The sequence below is a fragment of the Pan paniscus genome, chromosome 9, assembly GCF_029289425.2.
Source record: "Pan paniscus chromosome 9, NHGRI_mPanPan1-v2.0_pri, whole genome shotgun sequence".
NCBI classification, from domain to species: Eukaryota; Metazoa; Chordata; class Mammalia; order Primates; family Hominidae; genus Pan; species Pan paniscus.
The window spans coordinates 19,374,005-19,396,240 of NC_073258.2; the positions used below are offsets into that span (position 1 = coordinate 19,374,005).

The following is a 22,236-nucleotide window of genomic DNA, read 5'->3' on the forward strand; positions in this document are numbered from 1 at the left end:
TGTTAGCGCCGCCACAGCCCGCCGGGCGCCCGCCCGGTCCCCGCCCGGCCCCCGCCCCCGCGCCCCCACCCGCGTCCCCGCGTCCCCGGGTCCTCGCGCCGCACTTGATGAAGAAGACGCGGCCATCCCGGCACACCCCGTAGGACCAATGCTCAGGTAAAGTGTCCCGCCCGACCGTCGCCGCCGCCATGTTCGCCGAGCGCGGAGCCGCCACGGGGTGGGGGGGAGGGGGCGGGGGCGCGGGCAGGGGCGGAGGCGGGGGCGGGGGCGGTGGCGGGGGCTCGGCCTGCGCGTGGCCCGGCGGCGCCGCGGGGAGCTCCATCCAGGCGCGGGCTCCTCGGGGAGCGACCGCCCGGCCGGGTCCTGGCGCCCGGAGTTCGCAGCCGCTCCGGCCAACCCAGCGCGGTGCCCGCGGCCTTTGTCCCCGCGCCTTCCCCGCCCCCAGCCTGCTGGCACCGGCGCTCCCCTTTGCCCCCGAGGCCGGGAGACCCGGGCGGCGCGGGGGGCCGCTGGCGGGGGCCGCTGGCGGGCGCGCCTGGGCAGCTTCGGGGCGCGCGGTTGGACCCGACCAACTCCGAAAACGGCGAGCGCGCGAACGCTCAGTAAACCCCAGCCGACCCGCGCCACAGAACTTCCCGACCCGGGAACTCCGCTTGTGTGTGAACCAAGTTAACACTCAGGTTCCTGCCATATTCCCAGCCTCCTTCTCTTCCCCTGTAAGGTTAATCGAGTCCACACGGGATTGTTGTGTAGATTAAATGAAGTAACAATCGCATAAAGTGCTTAACCGGACCATGGCATGTAGTAGGTGCTCTATCAACGGCAGGCCCAGCGCGATTTCATTTTCCCAAGTTTTCAGGTGTGATGTGAAACAGGAGGGAGCAGGGTTACCGCCACACACCACTGAGGTTGCAGGGATCGCAAGCTCTTGCCTTCAGTTTCTGTCAAGTAACATAAAAAAGGGGTGTTGAGGGCTCGGCAGCACGTCCATCTCTGGAAGAGCGGTGGCCAGGCGGGGCCTCTAGGGGGCCCTGCAAAGCTCTTTGCAGTGGCGGCACCCTCTCATATTCGGGTCTTTACTCCTATCTTATCTCCTCGGGGAGCCCTCCCTGAACCCTCTGCAAAGAAAATCCTTCCCCTCCTTCCCTCGCTATTTCATTACTTGTTTACATTTAATTGATATTTGTGTTTGTCTTGTTTGTTGTATATTAGTTCCAACATGTCAGCTGGATGAGAGAAGGGGCTTTGATCTACCTCATACACTGCCTGGTCTCCAATGCCTGGAACAGCACCTGACTCATGTATGCATTACGCATTCAATAACTGTAGGATGGGGTGGGGCACGGTGGCTCAGGCCTGTAATCCCAGCACTCTTGGAGGCCGAGGCGGGTGAATCACTTGAGGTCAGGAGTTCTATTCCAGCCTGGCCAACATGGTGAAACCCCGTCTCTACCAAAAAAATACAAAAGCTAGCCGGGCGTGGTGGCGGGCGCCTGTAATCCCAGCTACTCAGGAGGCTGAGGCGGGAAAATCGCTTGAACCAGGGAGGCAGAGGTTGCAGTGAGCCGAGATCGCGCCGCTGCCCTGCAACCTGTGCAACAGCGAGACTCAGTCTAAAAAAAAAAAAACTGCAGGATGAGTGAATGAAACATACTCCACACTCAGACTCCCGGCCATACACACACACACACACACACACACACACACACACACACACACACACACACACACTGAGCAAAGACAGAGCAGCAGCTGGGCTCCAGCTGTTGTCAGGCCCAGCCTTCCAGGGACATAGGCTCTGATTGATGGGAGGAGGCGCGCCTGAAAGTGAGACTGTATGCAATGTGAGCACTAGTTATTCAGAAAGGTGCCCAAACAGGTGGAATTAGGCTGGACCCTGAAGGACTGGTTAGGTTTGACTGGGAAAAGAGCACTCCAGAGGGGAGGGATGGGAGAGCATGCACATAATTTTGGGAGGGGTGTGAGATGTTGATGAGACCATAAAGGGGCCCTTCCTTGGGAACAGACAGTGGTGTTGGGGAAAGAGGCATTTATGAGTTAGAAGAGGGAACTGGTTGCGGAGGACGGGGGACACCTGTCTGAAGGAACCTCCTGCCTCTGAGGAGGTTGTTGAGCAAATGAAAATAGGAAAGCGGTGTTTTGCTAGCTAAACATTGATTTTAAATAATACATTAAATGGGCAAAGGGTATGAACCCACAGTTAATAGAAAAGTAATACAGATAACTTTTAAGCAAATGAAAAGATACTGAGCCACTTCATAATAGAAGAACTGCAACTTATGGTGAAATACTATTTTTTTAGATGTCAGATTGGAAAAGATAAATTAGAAAAGATATTGGCCAGGCATGGTAGCTCACGCCTGTAATCCCAGCACTTTGGGAGGCTGAGGCGGGTGGATCGCTTGAGATCAGCAGTTCGAGACCAGCCTGGCCAACATGGTGAAACCTTGTCTCTACTAAAAACACAAAAATTAACTGGGCATGGTGGTGCATGCCTGTAATCCCAGCTACTTGGGAGGCTGAGGCAGGAGAATCACTTGAACCCTAGAGGTGGAGGTTTCAGTAAGCAGAGATCACGCCACTGCACTCCAGCCTGGGTGACAGAGTGAAACTCTGTCTCATAAAAGAAAGAAATAAAAGATATTGTAGAGAAAGACATTCTTGTTCATTGTTGATGGGACTTCAAAAAGTTTGAGCCTCTTCGAAGGCAATTTGGCACAGCTATTCCAACCTGAATGTCTTGACCTAGCAATTTCATGTCAGGAATTTATCCTACATTAGTGCTTACATGGGGCACAAATTCCAGTGTACTAGAGTATTCACTGCAGCATTGTCAGTAATTACAAAGAACTGGAAATAACCTTAATGTCTATCAAAAAAGACCTGGTTGTTTAAACTGGCACATTCCTCAACAACAACAACAACAAAAACAGAATGCTATGCAGCTGTAAAAAAGAATGAGAATAGATCCCTACGTACTGATATAGAATGGTCTGTAAGATATTAAATGGGCCAGATGCAGTGGCTTGTGCCTATAATCCCAGTACTTTGGGAGGCTGAAACATGAGGATGGCTTGAGTCCAGGAATTCAAGACCAGCCTGGGCAACATGGCAAAACTCCATCTCTACAAAAGATACATTAGCCAGGCATGGGGCGCATACCTATAGTTCCAGCTACTTGGGAGGCTGAGGTGGGAGGATCACTTGAGCCCTGGAAGTTGAGGCTTCAATGAGCTATGATTGGGCCACTGCACTCTATTCTGGGTGACAGAGCAAGACACCATCTCTAAATAAATAAATAAATAAAGTGAAAAGGCAGGCTACAGTACTGTGCATGTGATATGCTACTGTTAACATACAGATATAGTCCCTACACTGTCAAGAATCAGGTAAAGTGATTGCCTCTGAGGAGGGAAACTCTAATAGGAATGGTACGAGATTTACTTTACCTTGTTTCCCCTTTCATACTGTTTGATCTTTTTATCATTTAAAACATATACATATAGATACATAGAATAATACAATTCATTAATAGGTCCAATAAGAGACACACTGAAATTATCTCAATAAATGCCAAAATATGTAATCAATAAAACTCAATGCCTATCACTGATTATCAAAATTATATGTTAGAAACTAAAAAATAGTGACAAAAGAGTATGCAGAGAAACTTTATGTCTCATACATTGCTAGTGGGATGTAAAATGGTACAGCCACTCTGAAAAATAGTTTGGCAGTTTCTTTAAAAAGGAAACTTTTTTTTTTTGAGCCAGAGTCTCACTCTGTCACCCAGGCTGGAGTGCAGCGGCACAATCTCAGCTCACTGCAACCTCTGTCTCCTGGGTTCAAGCAATTCTCCTGCCTCAGCCTCCCGAGTAGCTGGAATCACAGGCATATGCCACCAAGCCCAGCTAATTTTTGTATTTTTAGCAGAGTCAGGGTTTCACCATGTTGGCCAGGCTGGTCTTGAATTCCTGACCTCAAATGATTCACCCACCTCAGCCTCCCAAAGTGCTGGGATTACAGGTGCAAGCCACTGAGACCAGCCAAAAACTAAACACTTACTTACCATATAACCCAGCATTCACACTCCTAGGCATTTATCCCAGAAAAATGAAACATTTTTCCACATAAAAACTTGTATATAATTATTCACAGCAACTTTACTTGTAATAGGGAAAAACTGGAAATAAGCAAATGTCCTATGATAGGTAAATGGTTAAACAACTGTGATATATCTATACCACGGAATAAAACTCAGTAATGAAAAGGAATTGATACATACAACTTGGATGGATCTCAAGACATTATGTTGAGAAAAAAAAAGCCAATCTGAAAAGGTCTATAATGTTCTCAAAATATATATTTTTTAAATGTAGAGATGGCGAACTGATTATTAGTGGTTGCCAGGAGTTAGGGATGGTGGTGGGGAGTGGGAGGATGTAAGGATGTAACTACAAGGGAATAGCATGAGGGAGATCTTTGTAGTGATGAAATAATTCTATATTTTTCTGGGGTTTTGTGTTTTGTTTTTGTTGTTGTCGTTGTTGTTGTTTTTGAGACAGAGCCTCCTTCTGTCACCCAGACTAAAGTGCTGTGGTACAATCTCGGCTCACTGCAACCTCCACCACCAGGTTTAAGCTATTCTCATGCCTCAGCCCCCCCAAGTAGCTGGGATTACAGGCACACACCACCACGCCTGGCTAATTTTTTTGCATTTTTAGTAGAGCCAGGGTTTCACCATGTTGGCCAGGCTGGTCTTGAACTCCTGGCCTCAAGTGATCCACCTTCCTTGGCCTCCCAAAGTACTAGGATTACAGGCATGAGCCACTGCACTGACCATAATTCTTTATCTTGACTGCAATCATAGTTATACACAAATTGACACTCAAATAAAATAACAGAAGTATATAAACACATTGTATCAATGTCAGTTTCCTGGTTTTGATATTGTTCTGTAGTTTAATAAGATGTAACCATTGGGGGAAACTGAGTGAAGGGTAAACAGAGACCTCTCTATTATCTTTGCAAATTCATGTGTCTATAATTATCTCAAAATTAAAAATTATTTTAAAATGTGTTAGAAAATTACAAATAACCAAATGTTTCTTTTGAGAGTATCTCTCTTAGACAAACAGAAACATTCTTTAACAATGAAACATTAAAGACCAAAGATCATATGGCTAGTTATGTAACATAGACGAGACTCCAACACCTGTCCAGGGCCCTTTCCAACCTAATTATCTCAGGACAAAGCACCATCAACTGTGATAATAGGCGCTTTTTGTACAGAGGCTCTTTCTCTTGATTGGCCCTGGTGAAGGACTTTATTTTACACTAGATGCTCCTGATGTACATGGCACTAAGCCGTCAACTTAAATGCAAAATAGTCCATGTTCAGAAATAAATCAAAATGTGATTCAGTCAACCAAACATGTGCCCAAGAATTTTCAGCTTCCGGGTAACCAATAATTCGTTACTCTCTTGTAAAAAGTCTCCTTTACTCTCAAGGGGACAGCATGGCATGATGGAAGAGCATGGCCTTTGGGGTCAAACAGATCTGGGTTGGACTCAGGGTGCTGCCCTCTCACTAAGTTCTGTGACCTTGGACATACCACATATCCTTATTTATTGAACATCTGTTGGTAGTAGATACTACAACATTCTAGCACTTCAATGGTCTATACACCATGGTCCCCACCCTAGGGTGTTCTCAGTATTGTGGAGAAGTGGATGCTTTAAATGCTGGAAGACAAGAGCTGCTCTGGAGCAAGCAGGGTTGGGGGTGGAGGAACACTGCAGGTACCTGAGGATAGAACACAATCAATGACTCCAGCCTGAAGATAGAACACCCAGCATAGTCCTTGATGCTAGCCCCGCTCCTTTCCCACCTGCGATGGTGGTTGTAAAACTAGCCCTATACATTATATTTTTTAAAAAATAAATGTTTTTTGAGACAGTCTCACTCTGTTGCCTAGGCCGGAGTGCAGCAGCAAGATAACGGCTCATTGCAGCCCAGGCTCCTAAGTTCAAGTGATCCTCCCATCTCAGCCTCCTGAGTAGCTGGGTCTACATGTGGGTGCCACCACATCCAGCTAATTTTTGTATTTGTTGAAGAGACGGGGTTTTGCCATGTTGCCCAGGCTGCTCTCAAATTCTTGAGCTCAAGCGATCTGCCCGCCTCAGCCTCCTAAAGTTTTGGGATTATAGGTGTCAGCCACTGTGTGGGGCCTATAAAATTAATTATTGTTATTATTTTTTTCAGACGGAGTTTTGCTCTTGTTGCCCAAGCTAGAGTGCAGTGGCACAATCTCGGCTCAGTGCAACCTCCGCCTCCAGGGTTCAAGCAATTCTCCTGCCTCAGCCTCCCGAGTAGCTGGGATTACAGGCATGTGCCACCATGCCAGGCTAATTTTGTATTTTTAGTAGAGACAGGGTTTCTCCATGTTGGTCAGGCTGGTCTCGAATTCCCGACCTCAGGTGATCCACCCGCCTTGGTCTCCCAAAGTGCTGGGATTACAGGCATGAGCCACTGCGCCTGGCCAAAATTAATTTTTAAAAAGATGAGAAAGAAAAACAAACCAATTTGTAGTCCACTCAGTATGAATCATGAGATCAACTTGTTCTCTGACCTGCTTCTTCATAGTTATTTGGTGTCTATTGTTCTGGAATCACATAGACCCTGGACTATAGACCCTGGAATCACATAGACCCTGGACTATAATGTTTATAGACAACTTAAACATTATAAAATGTTAAGTTTTTCCTTTGAAATATTCCTTCAGGTCCTACATACTAATAAAACTACTGACTCTACTGGTCTGAAGGACCCCATGAAGAGCTGACTCACCAAAGAATGCAGTTTCCACATCCTGAGCTTTTCATCCCCCCCACCCCGTGCCCAACCAGTCAATGTCTTCAGTTTTCCAGCCCCTCACCCTCCACAATCCCCTTAAAAGCTCCAGCCCAAAACTCCACAAAAAAATAAATTTGAGGGTCTCCTCCTGTCTCCTCACTTGTCACCCTGCAATCATTAAACTCGTTCTCCACTACATCCCTGCTGTCTCAGTGTAATTGTTCTATTACTACACAACCGATATACTACACAACAGACATACTACACAACAGACATACATACACAACATTTGGTCCTAAAGTGGTAGGGAGCAGGCAGCATCCATTCAAGACGTTCACAGGTCCCAGAGCAGTGAAAGGACCCCACAAGGTCAGCTAAGGTTTCTTCATCTCTCACCCTTGTTCCCACCACCATGCTATTCTCTGTGCCTCTGGCGTAATCACCTTCTTCCTTTATATTTTCATTTAAAAACTTTCTCTTAAGCATCTACTTTGCGTCAGTCCCGTAGTAGGAGACAATGTAAGCAAAGAGAGATAGCAGGAAAATAAACCATTAGAGTTCTCCAGAGAACAGAACCAATGGAGAGATTTATTATAAGGAATTGGCTCACGTGATTCTGGAAGCCGATACGATCTGCAGTAGGCACGCTAGAGACCCAGCAGAGCCAATGGTGCAATTCCTACCCTCAGGCCAGGAAAAAAACCTCACATCCCAGCTTGCAGGCAGTCAGGCAGGAGGAATTCCCTTTTATTTGGGAAAGGGTCAGCCTTTCATTCTATTCAGACTTTCAGCTGATCGGTGGGCCCCCCCCACATGCGCGCATCAGAGAGATCAATCTGCTTTACTTAGTCTCTTGATTTAAATGTTAAACTCGGCCATGTGCGCGCGGTGGCTCATGCCTGTAATGCTAGCACTTTGGGAAGTGGAAGCAGGTGGATGGCTTGTGCTCAGGAGTTCAAGGCCAGCCTGGGCAATGTGGCAAAACCCTGTCTCCACGAAAATAAAACAAAACAAAAAAATTAGCTGGGCGTAGTTGCATGTACCTGTAGTCCCAGCTACTTGGGAGGCTGAGGTGGGAGATTGCCTGAGCCTGGAAGGTTGAGGCTGCAGTGAGCTGAGATCATGCCTCTGCACTCCAGCCTGGGCAACAGAGTGAGACCCTATCTCAAAAAAATAATGGTTAAAAAATTGAAAAAATGTTAAACTCATTTAAAACACCCTGACAGAAATGCCCAGTGTAATGTTTGATCAAATACCTGGGTATCCCATGGCCTACTCATGTTGATACATAAAATTAACCGTCACAGTAAGACACAGTCCCTTCCTCTTGGGGGTCTCTGGTATAGCAACAAGTAGCACCTTGCTGCTCTCAAATTAGAGAGGGCTTTCCAGGAAGAACGGAAGCCACCTGCCCATGAGCCTTCTGCCTTGTAACTTCAGATGAGGACTGCTTGTGCCCCCAGCCCCAGACTTTCAGTTCCCAACCCCCCAGCCTGTTCGCAGCACTGCCAGCTCAGGGGCTGCATCCCCTTTCCTTTTTGGTTCAGCCAAGAAGCCCACTCTCCCTGACACTTTTTCTCTTTTTAATTCTAATTTTCATTTTACAATCTGTGGAAGAGTTGCAAGTATAGTACAAAGAACTTTTTTTGTAAATATTTGACACATAAGTTGTGCATATGATGCCTCATTACCACCTCCCCAACACTTTAAGATGTTTTTGCTACATATAAGGATATTCTCCTATGTGATCACAATACAAACACCAAAAGTCAAAATCAGAAACTAATGTTGCCATATTACTAAAATCTTATCTTCAAACCCTATTCAGTTTTTCCCAGTTATCCCAACAATGTCCTTTCCAGCATGAGGATTCAGTTCAGGATCATGGGATGCGTTTAGTTGTATCTACAGCCTTCGTTCTGTAACAGTTCCTGATGTCTTTTGTTGGTTACTACAACACTGACACCTTTAGAGATCATAGGCCAGTTATATTGTTAAATGTCCCACATTTTGTGTTTGTCTGATGTTTCCTTATGATTAGATTTAGTGTATGCATCTTTGGGAGAAATATCACATAAGGGATGCTGTATTCTTCTCATTGCACCCTATCAGGCAACACATGCCTTCAGGTTAGCCCTGATGATTACTGATGATATTCGCTTTGATCCCTTAATTGTGATGGCTCCTGTCAAGCCTCTCTACTATGAAGTTACTCATTTCCCCTTTGTACTTTTTGAAATAAATATTTTGCAAAGAGATGCTTTAAAACCATGTAAATATGCCACATCTCACCAAATATTCAGTGCATTCATTTATTCGTGTCTGCATATGCACACAGTTTTCTCTTATTCAATGAGTTATAATCTGTTACTATGGGTATTTATTTTGATACACAAATTGTCCCAGATCTTGCCAGTGTGAGCCCTTGGAGCTGGCTCTTGTGTTTATTTGATAATGTCACTATCATTCATTGAGTCCCTCCTTGCTTTCAGGTACATTAAGATGTTCCAGGCTCATCTTACACTTTGCTGTAAATTCAGCCATTTCTCCAAGAAGCCTCAGTTTCTTTTATTGGAAAATGGTGTTCAAAAACCAAGATGTATGTGCTAAGTATGCTCATGCTATTAGGGTGTTGCTATTTCCAGGCCTTCTCAGTGGGCAGAGCTCTACACACATTTATATATTTAATGATTTCTATATTTGCATATAGATATATAGATAAATATTGAAAACTGTAAGTTCACACCAAGACCTCCAATTCTAATACAATACCCTGGTAACTTCTCCAACAGTGAGAGACCTGGCTCTCATGATTCTTAATGTACTCATTTGATCAATCCCCCTGTATGTAGCCAGTCTTCCGTTGGGTGCCTTCCTCATGCAGATGCCCGCCTTACCTTACTCAAGGCTCTGACATCCCACATCAACCACACTGCAGATCTTCCTCCATCCCCCCGACACTTGGACCCCCCCCTTACTCTGTCCTTGTTCCAACTCCTGGTCTATGTCAGCACACCCACCCCACAAATGCCTTCCTTGCCTTACCACCTTGATTGGGCAATTTCCTTATCCCACTGGAGTGCCAACACCTTAAGCAGAGCCATCCCTGTCGAGGGCACCCCCCGACCTGCATTGCCTCCTTGGTACCCTCCTTTTGGCATAGGAGGCTCCTCTTCCTCTCCCCATACCCCAACACACACACACACACACACACACATCCAACACATGCCTTGCTCACACCCTCCAATGGCTCTTGGACTAATTTCTTCAGGAGAGGGAGAAAAAAGTTAAGAGGCCCAAACACTTCTTTTTTTGTTTTGTTTTACTTTTGAGGCAGGGTCTTTCTCTGTCCCCTAGGCTGGAGTACAGTGGTGCCATATCAGCTCGCTGCAGCCTCCATCTCCTGGGCTCAAGGGATCCTTCTGCCTCAGTCTCCCAAGTAGCTGGGACTACAAGCATATGCCACCACATCTGGCTAATTTTTGTTTTTTTAAAATTTTTTTAGTAGAGGCAAGGTCTTGCTATACAGCCCAGGCTGGTTTTGGACTCCTGAGTTCAAGTAATCCTCCCATCTTGGCCTCCCAACGTGCTGGGATTACAGGCTTGAGCCACAGTGCCTGCCCCCCCCCCCACCGCCAACACTTCTTAACAGGCCATCCTATTGTCATTTCCACTCCAATTATCATATCACTAGCCAGGCTCAGTCAGCTTCCCAGACCCACAGGGAAATACAAACCCACACACCTGTCACATTGTAGAGGGGTTTTAGAGTGACGCAGCCCTAAAGTACTACTGCACAGCTCAGGGTCCATGCAGCATGTGCTTTGTCACACTGCTTTGGCAACTCCAGATATCAATGTCTTTGCCTCTTTTTCCAAAGCACTCAGACACACACCTAGGCCCATATCCCACAGCATCCACAACCCATCCTCAGAACACAATCCACAAGTCTTGGTCGTTGTTTTTCAATATATTGCAGAGCACATGAAAACACTTTACAGCATTTAAGGCAAAAAATAAATAAGTAAATAAATAAATAAATAAATAAATAAATAAATAAATAAATAAATAAAGGTCCCAAACACCTCTTCTTATAAACATGGCCCTGCTTTAGCAACAGGTCTCCATTATGAAGCAATTTGGATTTGGACATCCTATCAAGTTACTTAAAACTAAACTCTGCTGTATAGTGTTTTACTTGGTATTTTTTGTGTGGCCACAGTCTAGTGTGATCAGAGAAGCCACACAGACATAAATTCCCAGTCCTGATTCCATTGATTATTAGATATGTACTTACCCTGAACATCTGTAAGATGGGAGTAATGATGTTTACCACAAAGAGTTAGTGTAAGGATTCAATGAGAGAACTTGCATTTGAGCCATCTGGAGAGAATGTTAGTTTTAGCACTAACGATCGTTTATAATACTGCTGAAGAGGAAGGACTGACATCACCGTGCTTGAGAATCTAGTATATGTTGGGCATTTCCTATCCATTCATGAGCCTGAGAGTACTTGAGAAGTTTTGATCTTGGACACTGCTGTGCAGCTTTAAGGATGATGAGGGGGAAATGGAAAGAGTCCTGAAGGGACCAGTGTCAGAGACAGATAGAAAAGGGCTGCCTGAGCCGGGCGCAGTGACTCACGCCTGTAATCCCAGCACTTTGGGAGGCCAAGGCAGGTGGATCACCTGAGGTCGGGAGTTCGAGACCCGTCTAACCAACATGGAGAAACCCTGCTTCTACTAAAAATACAAAATTAGCCAGGTATGGTGGCACATGCCTGTTACCCCAACTACTTGGGAGGCTGAGGCAGGAGAATTGCTTGAGAGGCAGAGGTTGTTGTAAGCCAAGATCGCGCCATTGCACGCCAGCCTGGGCAACAAGATTGAAACTCCCATCTCAAAAAAAAAAAAGAAAAGGGCTGCCTGGGTTCCTGGGAAGACCCAGCTCCCCTCTGTATCCTAGCCAACTCCTTAAGTGCACACAACCTCAGCTGACCACATAGGTGGCAGTGATAGCAAATGGTGAGGTGGGTGGGGGTGGGGGTCCTGCAGCTCACTTTCTGACCTGGGTAATAAGGGAGAGATCAGAGATGCATAGACTTTTAAACTGGTACAGTTCTTAGAGATGGTCCTTGGCCTTCTGTTGTTGTTGTTTTTTTTCTTTTTCTTCTTCTCCTTCTCCTTCTTCTTCTCTTCTCCTTCTTTCTTCTTCTTTTTTTTTTTCAGAGCCTTGCTCTGTCACCAAGACTGGAGTGAAGTGATGTGATCTCGGCTCACTGCAACCTCCACCTCCTGGGTTCAAACGATTCTCCTGCCTCAGCCTCACGATTAGCTGAGACTACAGGTGCCTGCCACCACACCCGGCTAAATTTTGTATTTTTAGTAGAGACAGTGTTTCACCATGTTGCCCAGGCTGATCTCAAACTCCCAACCTCAGGGCATCCACCCACCTTGGCCTCCCAAAGTGCTGGGACTGCAAGTGTGAGCCATCGCCCCGGCTCTCTGTTTCTTTTTCTATAAAGTGAGGAGCTGGAGTATTTGTCTGAGGACCCAAAGGGACCTTTGGGACCCAGGAAGAACTAGAATCCATGACTCCTGACCTCCAGCCCTAAGCACTTCCCCCAGATCAAAGGTCCCCTTTGGCTTGCCTGTCAGTCCTCTTTTAGAAATTGGCTGCATTTATAGGTGGAGAAACTGAGAGAGGGCAGAGCTGGTATGCTCAAAAGTGGAAGGCTCAGCAGGAGATCTGCCTCCTCCCTCTTGTGAAAACAAGGTCCTGTGCTCGTTTTTCCACATCTACTGTCAGACACTCAGGAGGATCCCCAGCCACTGTGGACTCACCCTGGTGCCCAGGCCACACTGTGGCAGTCATCATGAAGGGATCCTCCACACACTTGTCATGGAGTGGGAGCACGTGGCATCTCATGAACTCTTCTGGTAGGTAGCTTGTGGCAGGTGGCAGGAGGCTGAGTTTAGGGAAGACAGCTAAGAAAGGAAGGAAGGAAATTAACAGTTACATAGCCCTTACTGTCTGTCAAGCTCAGTCATCTCACTTCTCACAACTACCTATAGGTTTTGTTTTACAGATGACGAAACTAAAGCTTAAAAAGTGAAGTAAAGGCTGGGTGTGGTAACTGATGTCTGTAATGCCAGCCAAAGTGGAAGGAGTTCTCAACCAGCCTAAGCAACCTGGTGGGATCCTGTCTCTACAAAAAATGTTTTAAATGTTAGCTAGGCATGGTGGCACACCTGTTAGTCCCAGCTCCTCAAGGGGCTGAAGCAGGGGCATCACTTGAGCCCAGGAGGTCAAGGTTGCAATGAGCTGTGATGGTGCCACTGCACTTCAGCCTGAGCAACAGGGTGAGACTGTCTCAAAAAATATATATATTTTTCTTTTTTTTGAGACGGAGTCTTGCTGTGTGGCCCAGGCTGGAGTGCAGTGGCACGGTCTCGGCTCACTGCAAGCTCCACCTCCCGGGTTCATGCCATTCTCCTAGCTCAGCCTCCCAAGTAGCTGGGACTACAGGCACCCACCATCACGCCCGGCTCATTTTTTGTATTTTTAGTAGAGACGGGGTTTCACCATGTTAGCCAGGATGGTCTCGATCTCCTGACCTCGTGCTCCGCCCGCTTCAGCCTCCCAAAGTGCTGGGATTACAGGCGTGAGCCACCGCACCCTGCTTTTTTTGTTCAATTTAAAATATGTATATATATTTTTTTCAATTAAAAAATATATTTTTAATTAAAAAATATATTTTTAATTAAAAATATATATATTCAATTAAATATATATATTTTTTCAATTAAAAAATATCTAAAATAAATAAACACATAAAGTGAAGTAAGGGCAGGTGCAGTGGCTTACACCTGTAATCCCAACACTTTGGGAGGCTCAGGATGACAGATTACCTGAGGTCAGGAGTTCAAGACCAGCCGGGCCAACATGGCAAAACCCTGTCTCTACTAAAAATACAGAAGGAACTGGACGTGGTGGCGTGCGCCTGTAATCCCAGCTACAGGAGGCTGAGGCAGGAGAATCGCTTGAACCCAGGAGGAAGAGGTTACAGTGAGCCAAGATTGTGCCACTGCACTCCAGCCTGGGCGACAGAGCAAAACTCCACCTCAAGAAAACAAACAAAACAAAACAAAACAAAAACAGAAATTGGAGACCAGCATGGGCAACACAACAAGATCCTTTCTCTACAGAAATGTTTTAAAAATAGCCAAGTGTAGAGACACGCCTCTGTAGCTTCTCAGGAGGATGAGATGGGAGGATCGCTTGAGCCCAGGAGTTTGAGGCTGCATTGAGCTATGATTACGCTACTGCACTACAGCCCAAGTGACAGAGTGACACCCCATCTCTAAAAACAACCATGGAATAAAATAATAACAGCAATAATAATAATAATGCTTTTTCAAAAAGGAGGAAAGGGAAAGTTTTTTTTAATACTTTTTAAAATTATACTTTAAGTTTTAGGGTACATATGTACAATGTGCAGGTTTGTTACGTATGTATACATGTGCCATGTTGGTGTGCTGCACCCGTTAACTCACCATTTAACATTAGGTATATCTCCTAATGCTATCCATCCCCCCTCCTCCCACCCCACAACAGGCCCCGGTGTGTGATGTTCCCCTTCCTATGTCCATGTGTTCTCACTGTTCAATTCCCACCTATGAGTGAGAACATGCGGTGTTTGGTTTTTTGTCCTTGCGATAGTTTGCTGAGAATGATGGTTTCCAGCTTCATCCATGTCCTTACAAAGGACATGAACTCATCATTTTTTATGGCTGCATAGTATTCCATGGTGTATATGTGCCATATTTTCTTGATCCAGTCTATCATTGTTGGACATTTGGGTTGGTTCCAAGTCTTTGCTATTGTGAATAGTGCCGCAATAAACATATCTGTGCATGTGTCTTTATAGCAGCATGTTTTGTAATCCTTTGGGTATATACCCAGTAATGGGATGGCTGGGTCAAATGGTATTTCTAGTTCTAGATCCCTGAGGAATCGCCACACTGACTTCCACAATGGTTGAACTAGTTTACAGTCCCACCAACAGTGTAAAAGTGTTCCTATTTCTCCACATCCTCTAAGGCAGGTGTGTACAGCAAGAAGTGAATAACACAAAAATCAATGATGAAAGAATTATAAGACAATTGAGTTTGTCACAACTGCAAAATATTGCTGAGTGTGGATTGCTCTGAAATCTGAAAACATTACTTGTGAATTGCTTATATCCAAAATGCAGACACGGTGCTGGGTGTTGGTGTGCTTGTTTCTGATTTTTCAACCCTCTTTTCTAGGCCAAAGGTGTCCAAACTATACAGACCCACAGAATCTAACAGATGTCTCAATATTCCTCGTCCTAGAACTCTCAGAGGATCCAGAACTACAGCCAGTCCTCGCTGGGCTGTTCCTGTCCATGTGCCTGGTCATAGTGCTGGGGAACCTGCTCATCATCCTGGCCGTCAGCCCTGACTCCCACCTCCACACCCCCATGTACTTCTTCCTCTCCAACCTGTCCTTGCCTGACATCGGTTTCACCTCCACCATGGTCCCCAAGATGATTGTGGACATCCCATCTCACAGCAGAGTCATCTCCTGTGCGGGCTGCCTGACTCAGATGTCTCTTTTTGCCATTTTTGGAGGCATGGAAGAAAGACATGCTCCTGAGTGTGATGGCCCTATGACCTGTTTGTAGCCATCTGTCACCCTCTATATTATTCAGCCATCATGAACCCATGTTTCTGTGGCTTTCTAGTTCTGTTGTCTTGTTGTCTCAGTCTTTTAGACTCCCAGCTGCACAATTTGATTGCCTTGCAAATTACCTGCTTCAAGGATGTGGAAATTCCTAATTTCTTCTGTGACCCTTCTCAACTCCCCCACCTTGCGTGTTGTGACACCTTCACCAATAACATAGTCATGTATTTCCCTGCTGCCATATTTGGTTTTCTTCCCACCTCGGGGATCCTTTTCTCTTACTATAAAATTGTTTCCTCCATTCTGAAGGTTTCATCATCAGGTGGGAACTATAAAGCCTTCTCCACCTGTGGGTCTCACCTGTCAGTTGTTTGCTTATTTTATGGAACAGGCGTTGGAGGGTACCTCAGTTCAGATGTGTCATCTTCCCCCAGAAAGGGTGCAGTGGCCTCAGTGATGTACACGGTGGTCACCCCCATGCTGAACCCCTTCATCTACAGCCTGAGAAACAGGGATATTAAAAGTGTCCTGCGGCGGCCGCACGGCAGAACAGTCTAATCTCAATATCTTATTATCCGTTCCATTCCTTTTGTAGTGTGGGTTTAAAATGGCAGCAAGGTCTGGCCGGGCGCGGTGGCTCATGCCTGTAATCCCAGCACTTTGGGAGGCTGAGGCGGGTGGATCACCTGAGGTCGGGAGTTCAAGACCAGCCTGACCAGCATGGAGAAACCTCGTCTCTACTAAAAATACAAAATTAGCCGGGCGTGGTGGCACATGCCTGTAATCCCAGCTACTAGGGAGGCTGAGGCAGGATAATCGCTTGAACCTGGGAGGTGGAGGTTGCGGTGAGCCGAGATCATGCCATTGCACTCCAGCCTGGGCAACAAGAGCAAAACTCTGTCTCAAAAAAAAAAAAAAAAGCAGCAAGGTCAAATATCAATAATATCACAGGGTGAACACCCACTGTGATATTAGGAGTAATACCTCCCTAGGATATAAAAAATACTATCACAGAGTGTACACACGGGGTATACCCACTGTGATATTAGAAGCAATATCTCCCTAAAATATTATGAAAAATATCACAGGGTGTGCATACACTGTGATACTAGGAGTAATATTTACCCTGGATATTGAGACTAATATCAAGGGTGTACACACACGGGGTATACCCACTGTGATATTAGGAGTTGTATCTCCCTAGGATATTATGAATAATATCACAGGGTATACGCCATGTGTGTAAATCCACTGTCATATTTGAAGTAATATCTCCCTATGAGATTACAAATAATATCAAAGGGTGTACACCCCCTGTGATATTAGAAGTAACGTCCTTCTAGGATATTACAGATAACATCACAAGGTATACACTTCTGTGACATTTTGTACACTTTGTACACCCTTTGTGACATTAAAAAAACATCCCCCTAGGATATTATGAATAATATCACAGGCGGTGTACACCATAACATCCCCCTAGGATATTAAGAATAATATCACAGCAGGTATACACACATGGTGTACACCCCATGTGACATTAGGAGTAACATCCCCCAAGGATATAACGAATAATATCAGAGGGTGTACATGCATTGTGACCTTAGTCGTAATACCTCTTTGGGATATTACAAATAATATCACAGGGTGTACACGCATTGTGACATTAGTAGTAACATCCCACTAGGATATTACAAGTAATATCACGGGGTATACACGCCCTGTGACAATAGGAGTAACATTCCCCTAGAATATTACGAATAATATCACAGGAGGTACAGCCCCTGTGATTTACAAGTAACATTTCTATAGAATATTACAAGTAATATCACTGTGTGTACACCCCATGTGACATTAGGAGTAATATCCCACAAAACTATTACGAATAATATCACAGGGTGAACACCCCCTGTGACATGAGGAGTAACGTAGTTTTAGGATATTATGAATAATATAATAAAGTGTACACACCTTGTGACGTTAGGAGTAATATCCCTCTAGGATATTAGAAATAATGTACCAGGGAACACACCCCCTGTGACAATAGGAGTAACATCCCCTTAGGATATTATGAATAATATCACAAAGTGTACATGCGTTGTGGCATTAGTACTAATATCCCTCTCATATACTATGAATAATATCACAGGGTGTACATCCCTGGGACATTAGGAGTAACATCCCCTTAGGATATTAGGAATAATGTCACAGGGAGTATACACCCTGTGACTTTAAAAGTATCATCCCCCTGCAATATTACGAATAATATCACAGGGTATTAACCCCCGTGACATGAGGAGTAACATCCCTCCAGGGTATTAGGAATAATATGGAGTCCTAGTTTTTTAAGATATTATGAATAATATCACAATAGTGATATTATACACATAGTGTGTACACCTACTGTGATATTAAAAGTTATATATCTCCCTAGGGTATTGTGAATAATATCACAGTGGGTGTACACACATGGTGTGAAGTAATATCTCCCTGGGATATTACGAAAAATATCAAAGGGTGTACCCCATCTGTGACATTAAAAGTAACATCCCTTTTGGATATTCCAAATAATATCACTGGGTGTACACCCCCTGTGATATTAGGAGTAGCATTCCCATAGGATATTCCAAATAATATCACAGGGTGTACACCCCATGTGACATTAAGAGTAACATCTTCTTAGGATGTTAGGAATAACATCACAGGGTGTACGCTCCCTGTGACTTTAAAAGTAACAACCCCCTAGAATATTACAAATAATATCATGGGTGTACAACCCCTGTGACATTAGGAGTAATATCTCTCTAGGATATTATGAAGAATATCACTGGGTGTACACCCTCTGTCATATTAGGAGTAACATCTTTCTAGGATATTATGAATAATATCACAAGGTGTATACCCACTGTGGTATTTGGAGAAATATCTCCCTAGGATATAAGGTATCATATCACAGAATGTACACACATGGTGTACACCCACTGTGATATTAGAAGCAATATCTCCCTATGATATTATGAAAAATATCACAGGGAGTACACTCTCTGTGATATTAGATGTAATGTTTACCATGGATATAACAAATAATATCACAGTGTGTACACACATGAGATACACCTGCTATGGTATTATTTGTACTATCTTAGAGAGATATAACTCTCTAATATAATACAGAGAGATATAACTCTGTAATATCTCTAAGATATTACAAATAACATCACAGTGGGTGTATACATAGTATACATAGTGTACACCCACTGTGATATTTACAGTAATATCTCCCTATAAGATTACAAATAATATCGAAGGGTGTACACCCCCTGTGACCTTAGGAGTAACATCCTTCTCGATATTATGAATAATATCATAAGGCGTATACCCCCTGTGACATTTTCTACACCCTCTGTGACATTAAAAGTAACATCCCCCTAGTATATTACAAATAATATCAAAGGTGGTTTACACACATGGTGTACACTTCCTGTTACATTAGGCATAATCTTTTTCTGTGATATATGAATAATATCACAGAAGGTGTACATACATCATGTACACTGCATGTGACATTAGGAGCAACATCCCCCTAAGATATTAGGAATAATATCACCAGGGTTGCATACACCTGGTGTACTCCCCCTGTGAATTTAGCAGTAACATCCTCCTAGAATATTACGAATAATATCAGAGGGGGTGTACACACATGGTGTACACACCTTGTAAAATACGGAGTAGCATCTAAGATACTATGAATAATATCACAGAATGTGTACACACATGGCATATACCCCATGTAATGTTAGGAGTAACATCCTTCTAGTATATTAGGAATAATAGCACAAAGGTGTTCACACATGGTGAACAGCATATGTAATATTAGGATTAACATCCCTGGAGAATATTACAAATAACATCTCAGGGGGTGTGCACACATGGTGTACATGCCCTGTTACATTAGGAATACATTTCCCTGAAATATTATGAGTAATATCACAGAGGGTACACCTTCTGTGACATTTGGAGTAACGTCCCCTAGGATATTATGAATAATATAACAGGGTGTACATCCACTGTGACATGAGTAGTAACATCTTTCCAGGATATTGTGAATAATATCACAAAATGCACATCCCCTGTGACATTAGGAGTAACATTCACCTAGGATATTATGAATAATATCACAGGGAGTACACCCTGTGTGACAGTAGGAGTAACATCCCCCGAGGATATAACGAACAAATACAGAGGGTGTACATGAATTGTGACATTAGCAGTAGCATCCATTTAGGATATTACGAATATTATCACAGTGTGAACACCCCCTGGAACATTAGGAGTAACATCCCCCTACGATATTGGGAACAATATCACATGGTGTACACCCCCTGTGACATTAGAGGTAACATTTCTTTAGGATATTATAAATAATATTACCAGGTGTAGATCCCCTGTGATATTAGGAGTAACATTTCCAAAAAAAATTACGAATAATATCACTGTTTGTACACCACGTGTGACATTAGGAGTAACAGCCCCCAATACTATTATGAATAACTTCACAGGGTGTACACCTCTGTGACATTAGGAGTAACATCTTTCTAAATTATTATGAATAATATCGCAAAATATACACCCCCTGTGACATTCGAAGTAACATCCACCTAGGATATTAGGAATAATATCACAGGGAGTACACCCCCTGTGACATTCGAAGTAACACCCCCCGAGGATATAGCAAATAATATCAGATTGTGTACATGCATTGTGACATCAGTAACATCCCTTTAGGATATTATGAATAACATCAGAGTGTGAACACCTTCTGTGACATTAGGGGTAACATCACCCTACAATATTGGGAATAATACCACACAGTGTACACAGCCTGTGACATTAGTGGTAACATTTTTTCATGATATTACGAATAATATGACAGGGTGTACAGCCCCTGTGATATCAGGAGTAATATTTCCAAAAAACATTACAACATTACAAATAATATCACTGTTTGTACACCATGTGTGACGTTAGGAGTAACATCCCCCAAAACTATTATGAATAACTTCACAGGTTGTCCACCCTCTGTGATATTAGGAATAACATCTTCCTAGAATGTGAAGAATCATATCACAGGATATACACCCCCGTGACATGAGGAGTAACATCATTCTAGGATATTACGAATAATATACCAAGGTGTACACACTTTGTATGGTAGGAGTGACATCCCCCGGGATACTACGAATCATAGCACAGAAAGTACACCCCCTGTGACAATAGGAGTAACTTCCCCTTAGGATATTACAAATAATATCACAAGGTGTACATGCATTGTGACATGAGTAATAATATCCAGCTAGTACACTGTGAATAATATCACAGGGTGTACATATTTGTGACAGTAGGAGTAACATCCCTCTAGAATATTATGAAAATATCATAGGGTGTACACACCCTGTGACTTTAAGAGAATTATCCCCCTGGTTTATTACAAATAATGTCACAGGGTGTTAACCCGCTGCGACAACAGGAGTAATATACTTCTAGGATATGATGAATAATATCACAGTGTGTACACCCACTGTGATATTGAGTCATTTTTCCAAAAATATTACAAATAATATCACAGGGTGTACACCCATAGTGTACACCTACTGTAATATTAAAAGTTATACCTCCCTAGGATATTGTGAATAATATCACAGGGTATACGCCCTGTGTGTACACCCATTGTGATTTTTCAAGTAATATCTCCCTAGGATATTACGAATAATATCAAAGGGTGTACCCCATCTGTGACATTAAATGTAACATCCCTTTAGGATATTCCGAATATCACAGGGTGTACATCCCCTGTGACATTGGGAGTAGCATCCCCATAGGATATTCCAAATAATATCACAGGGTGTACACCCCATGTGACATTAAGAGTTACATCTTCCTAGGATATTACAAATAACATCACAGGGTGTACACCTCCTATGATTTTTAAAGTACCCACTTAGAATATTACAAATAATATCACAGCGTGTACACCCCTGTGACATTGGCAGTAACATCCCCCCAGTATATTACGAATAATATCAAAAGGTGTACACACATTGTGACATTAGTAGTAGTATACCGCTAGTATGTTGTGAATAATTATATCAGGGTATAGACACCTGTTACATTAGGAGTAACATCCCCCTAGAATATTACCAATGATATCACAGGGTGTGCACCCTTTGCGACTTTAGAAGTATCATCCCCCTAGAATATTAATGAGTAATATCACCCCCATCTCCCACAATGGATATTACGAACCATATCACAGGGGGGCGGACACCCCCCACAATATGGCGAGTAATATCACCCTCCTCTCCCAGCCTAGATATTACGAACCACTTCCCCTATAAAGACACACATAGACTTAAAATAATGGGATGAAAAGATATATTTCATGTCAATGGAAACCAAAAAAGAGCAGGAGTAGCTATACTAGTATCATACAAAATAGATTTGAAGACAAAAACTATAAGACAAAGAGGCCCAGGCGCAGTGGCTCACGCCTGTAATCCTAGCACTTTGGGAGGCCGAGGTGGGTGGATCACCTGAGGTCAGGAGTTCGATACCAGCCTGGCCAACATGGTGAAACCCCATCTCTACTAAAA

At 43.9% G+C, this 22,236-nt stretch overlaps 2 protein-coding genes across 10 annotated transcripts in view; one reads left to right on the top strand and one right to left on the bottom strand.

Moving 5' to 3' along the window:
- PLEKHA7 (pleckstrin homology domain containing A7) overlaps positions 1–228 on the bottom strand; it is a 234,127-nt gene extending 233,899 nt beyond the window's left edge. For all 9 annotated transcript variants that reach the window (XM_055094181.2, XM_055094178.2, XM_034932218.3 and 6 more), the window contains exon 1: positions 105–228. In XM_055094181.2, the coding sequence (XP_054950156.1) occupies positions 105–190 (86 nt within the window). In that variant the 5' untranslated portion in view covers positions 191–228. The remainder of the gene's footprint in view (positions 1–104) is intronic.
- On the top strand, positions 6–16,821 carry LOC100978911 (olfactory receptor 7E24-like). Its single transcript, XM_055094187.2, is given in 4 exon segments — positions 6–156; positions 15,256–15,545; positions 15,547–15,570; positions 15,572–16,821. Coding segments are annotated over 3 exon segments (834 nt in total). The 5' UTR covers positions 6–156; positions 15,256–15,308; the 3' UTR covers positions 16,145–16,821.
- Positions 16,822–22,236: the final 5,415 nt, after the last annotated feature.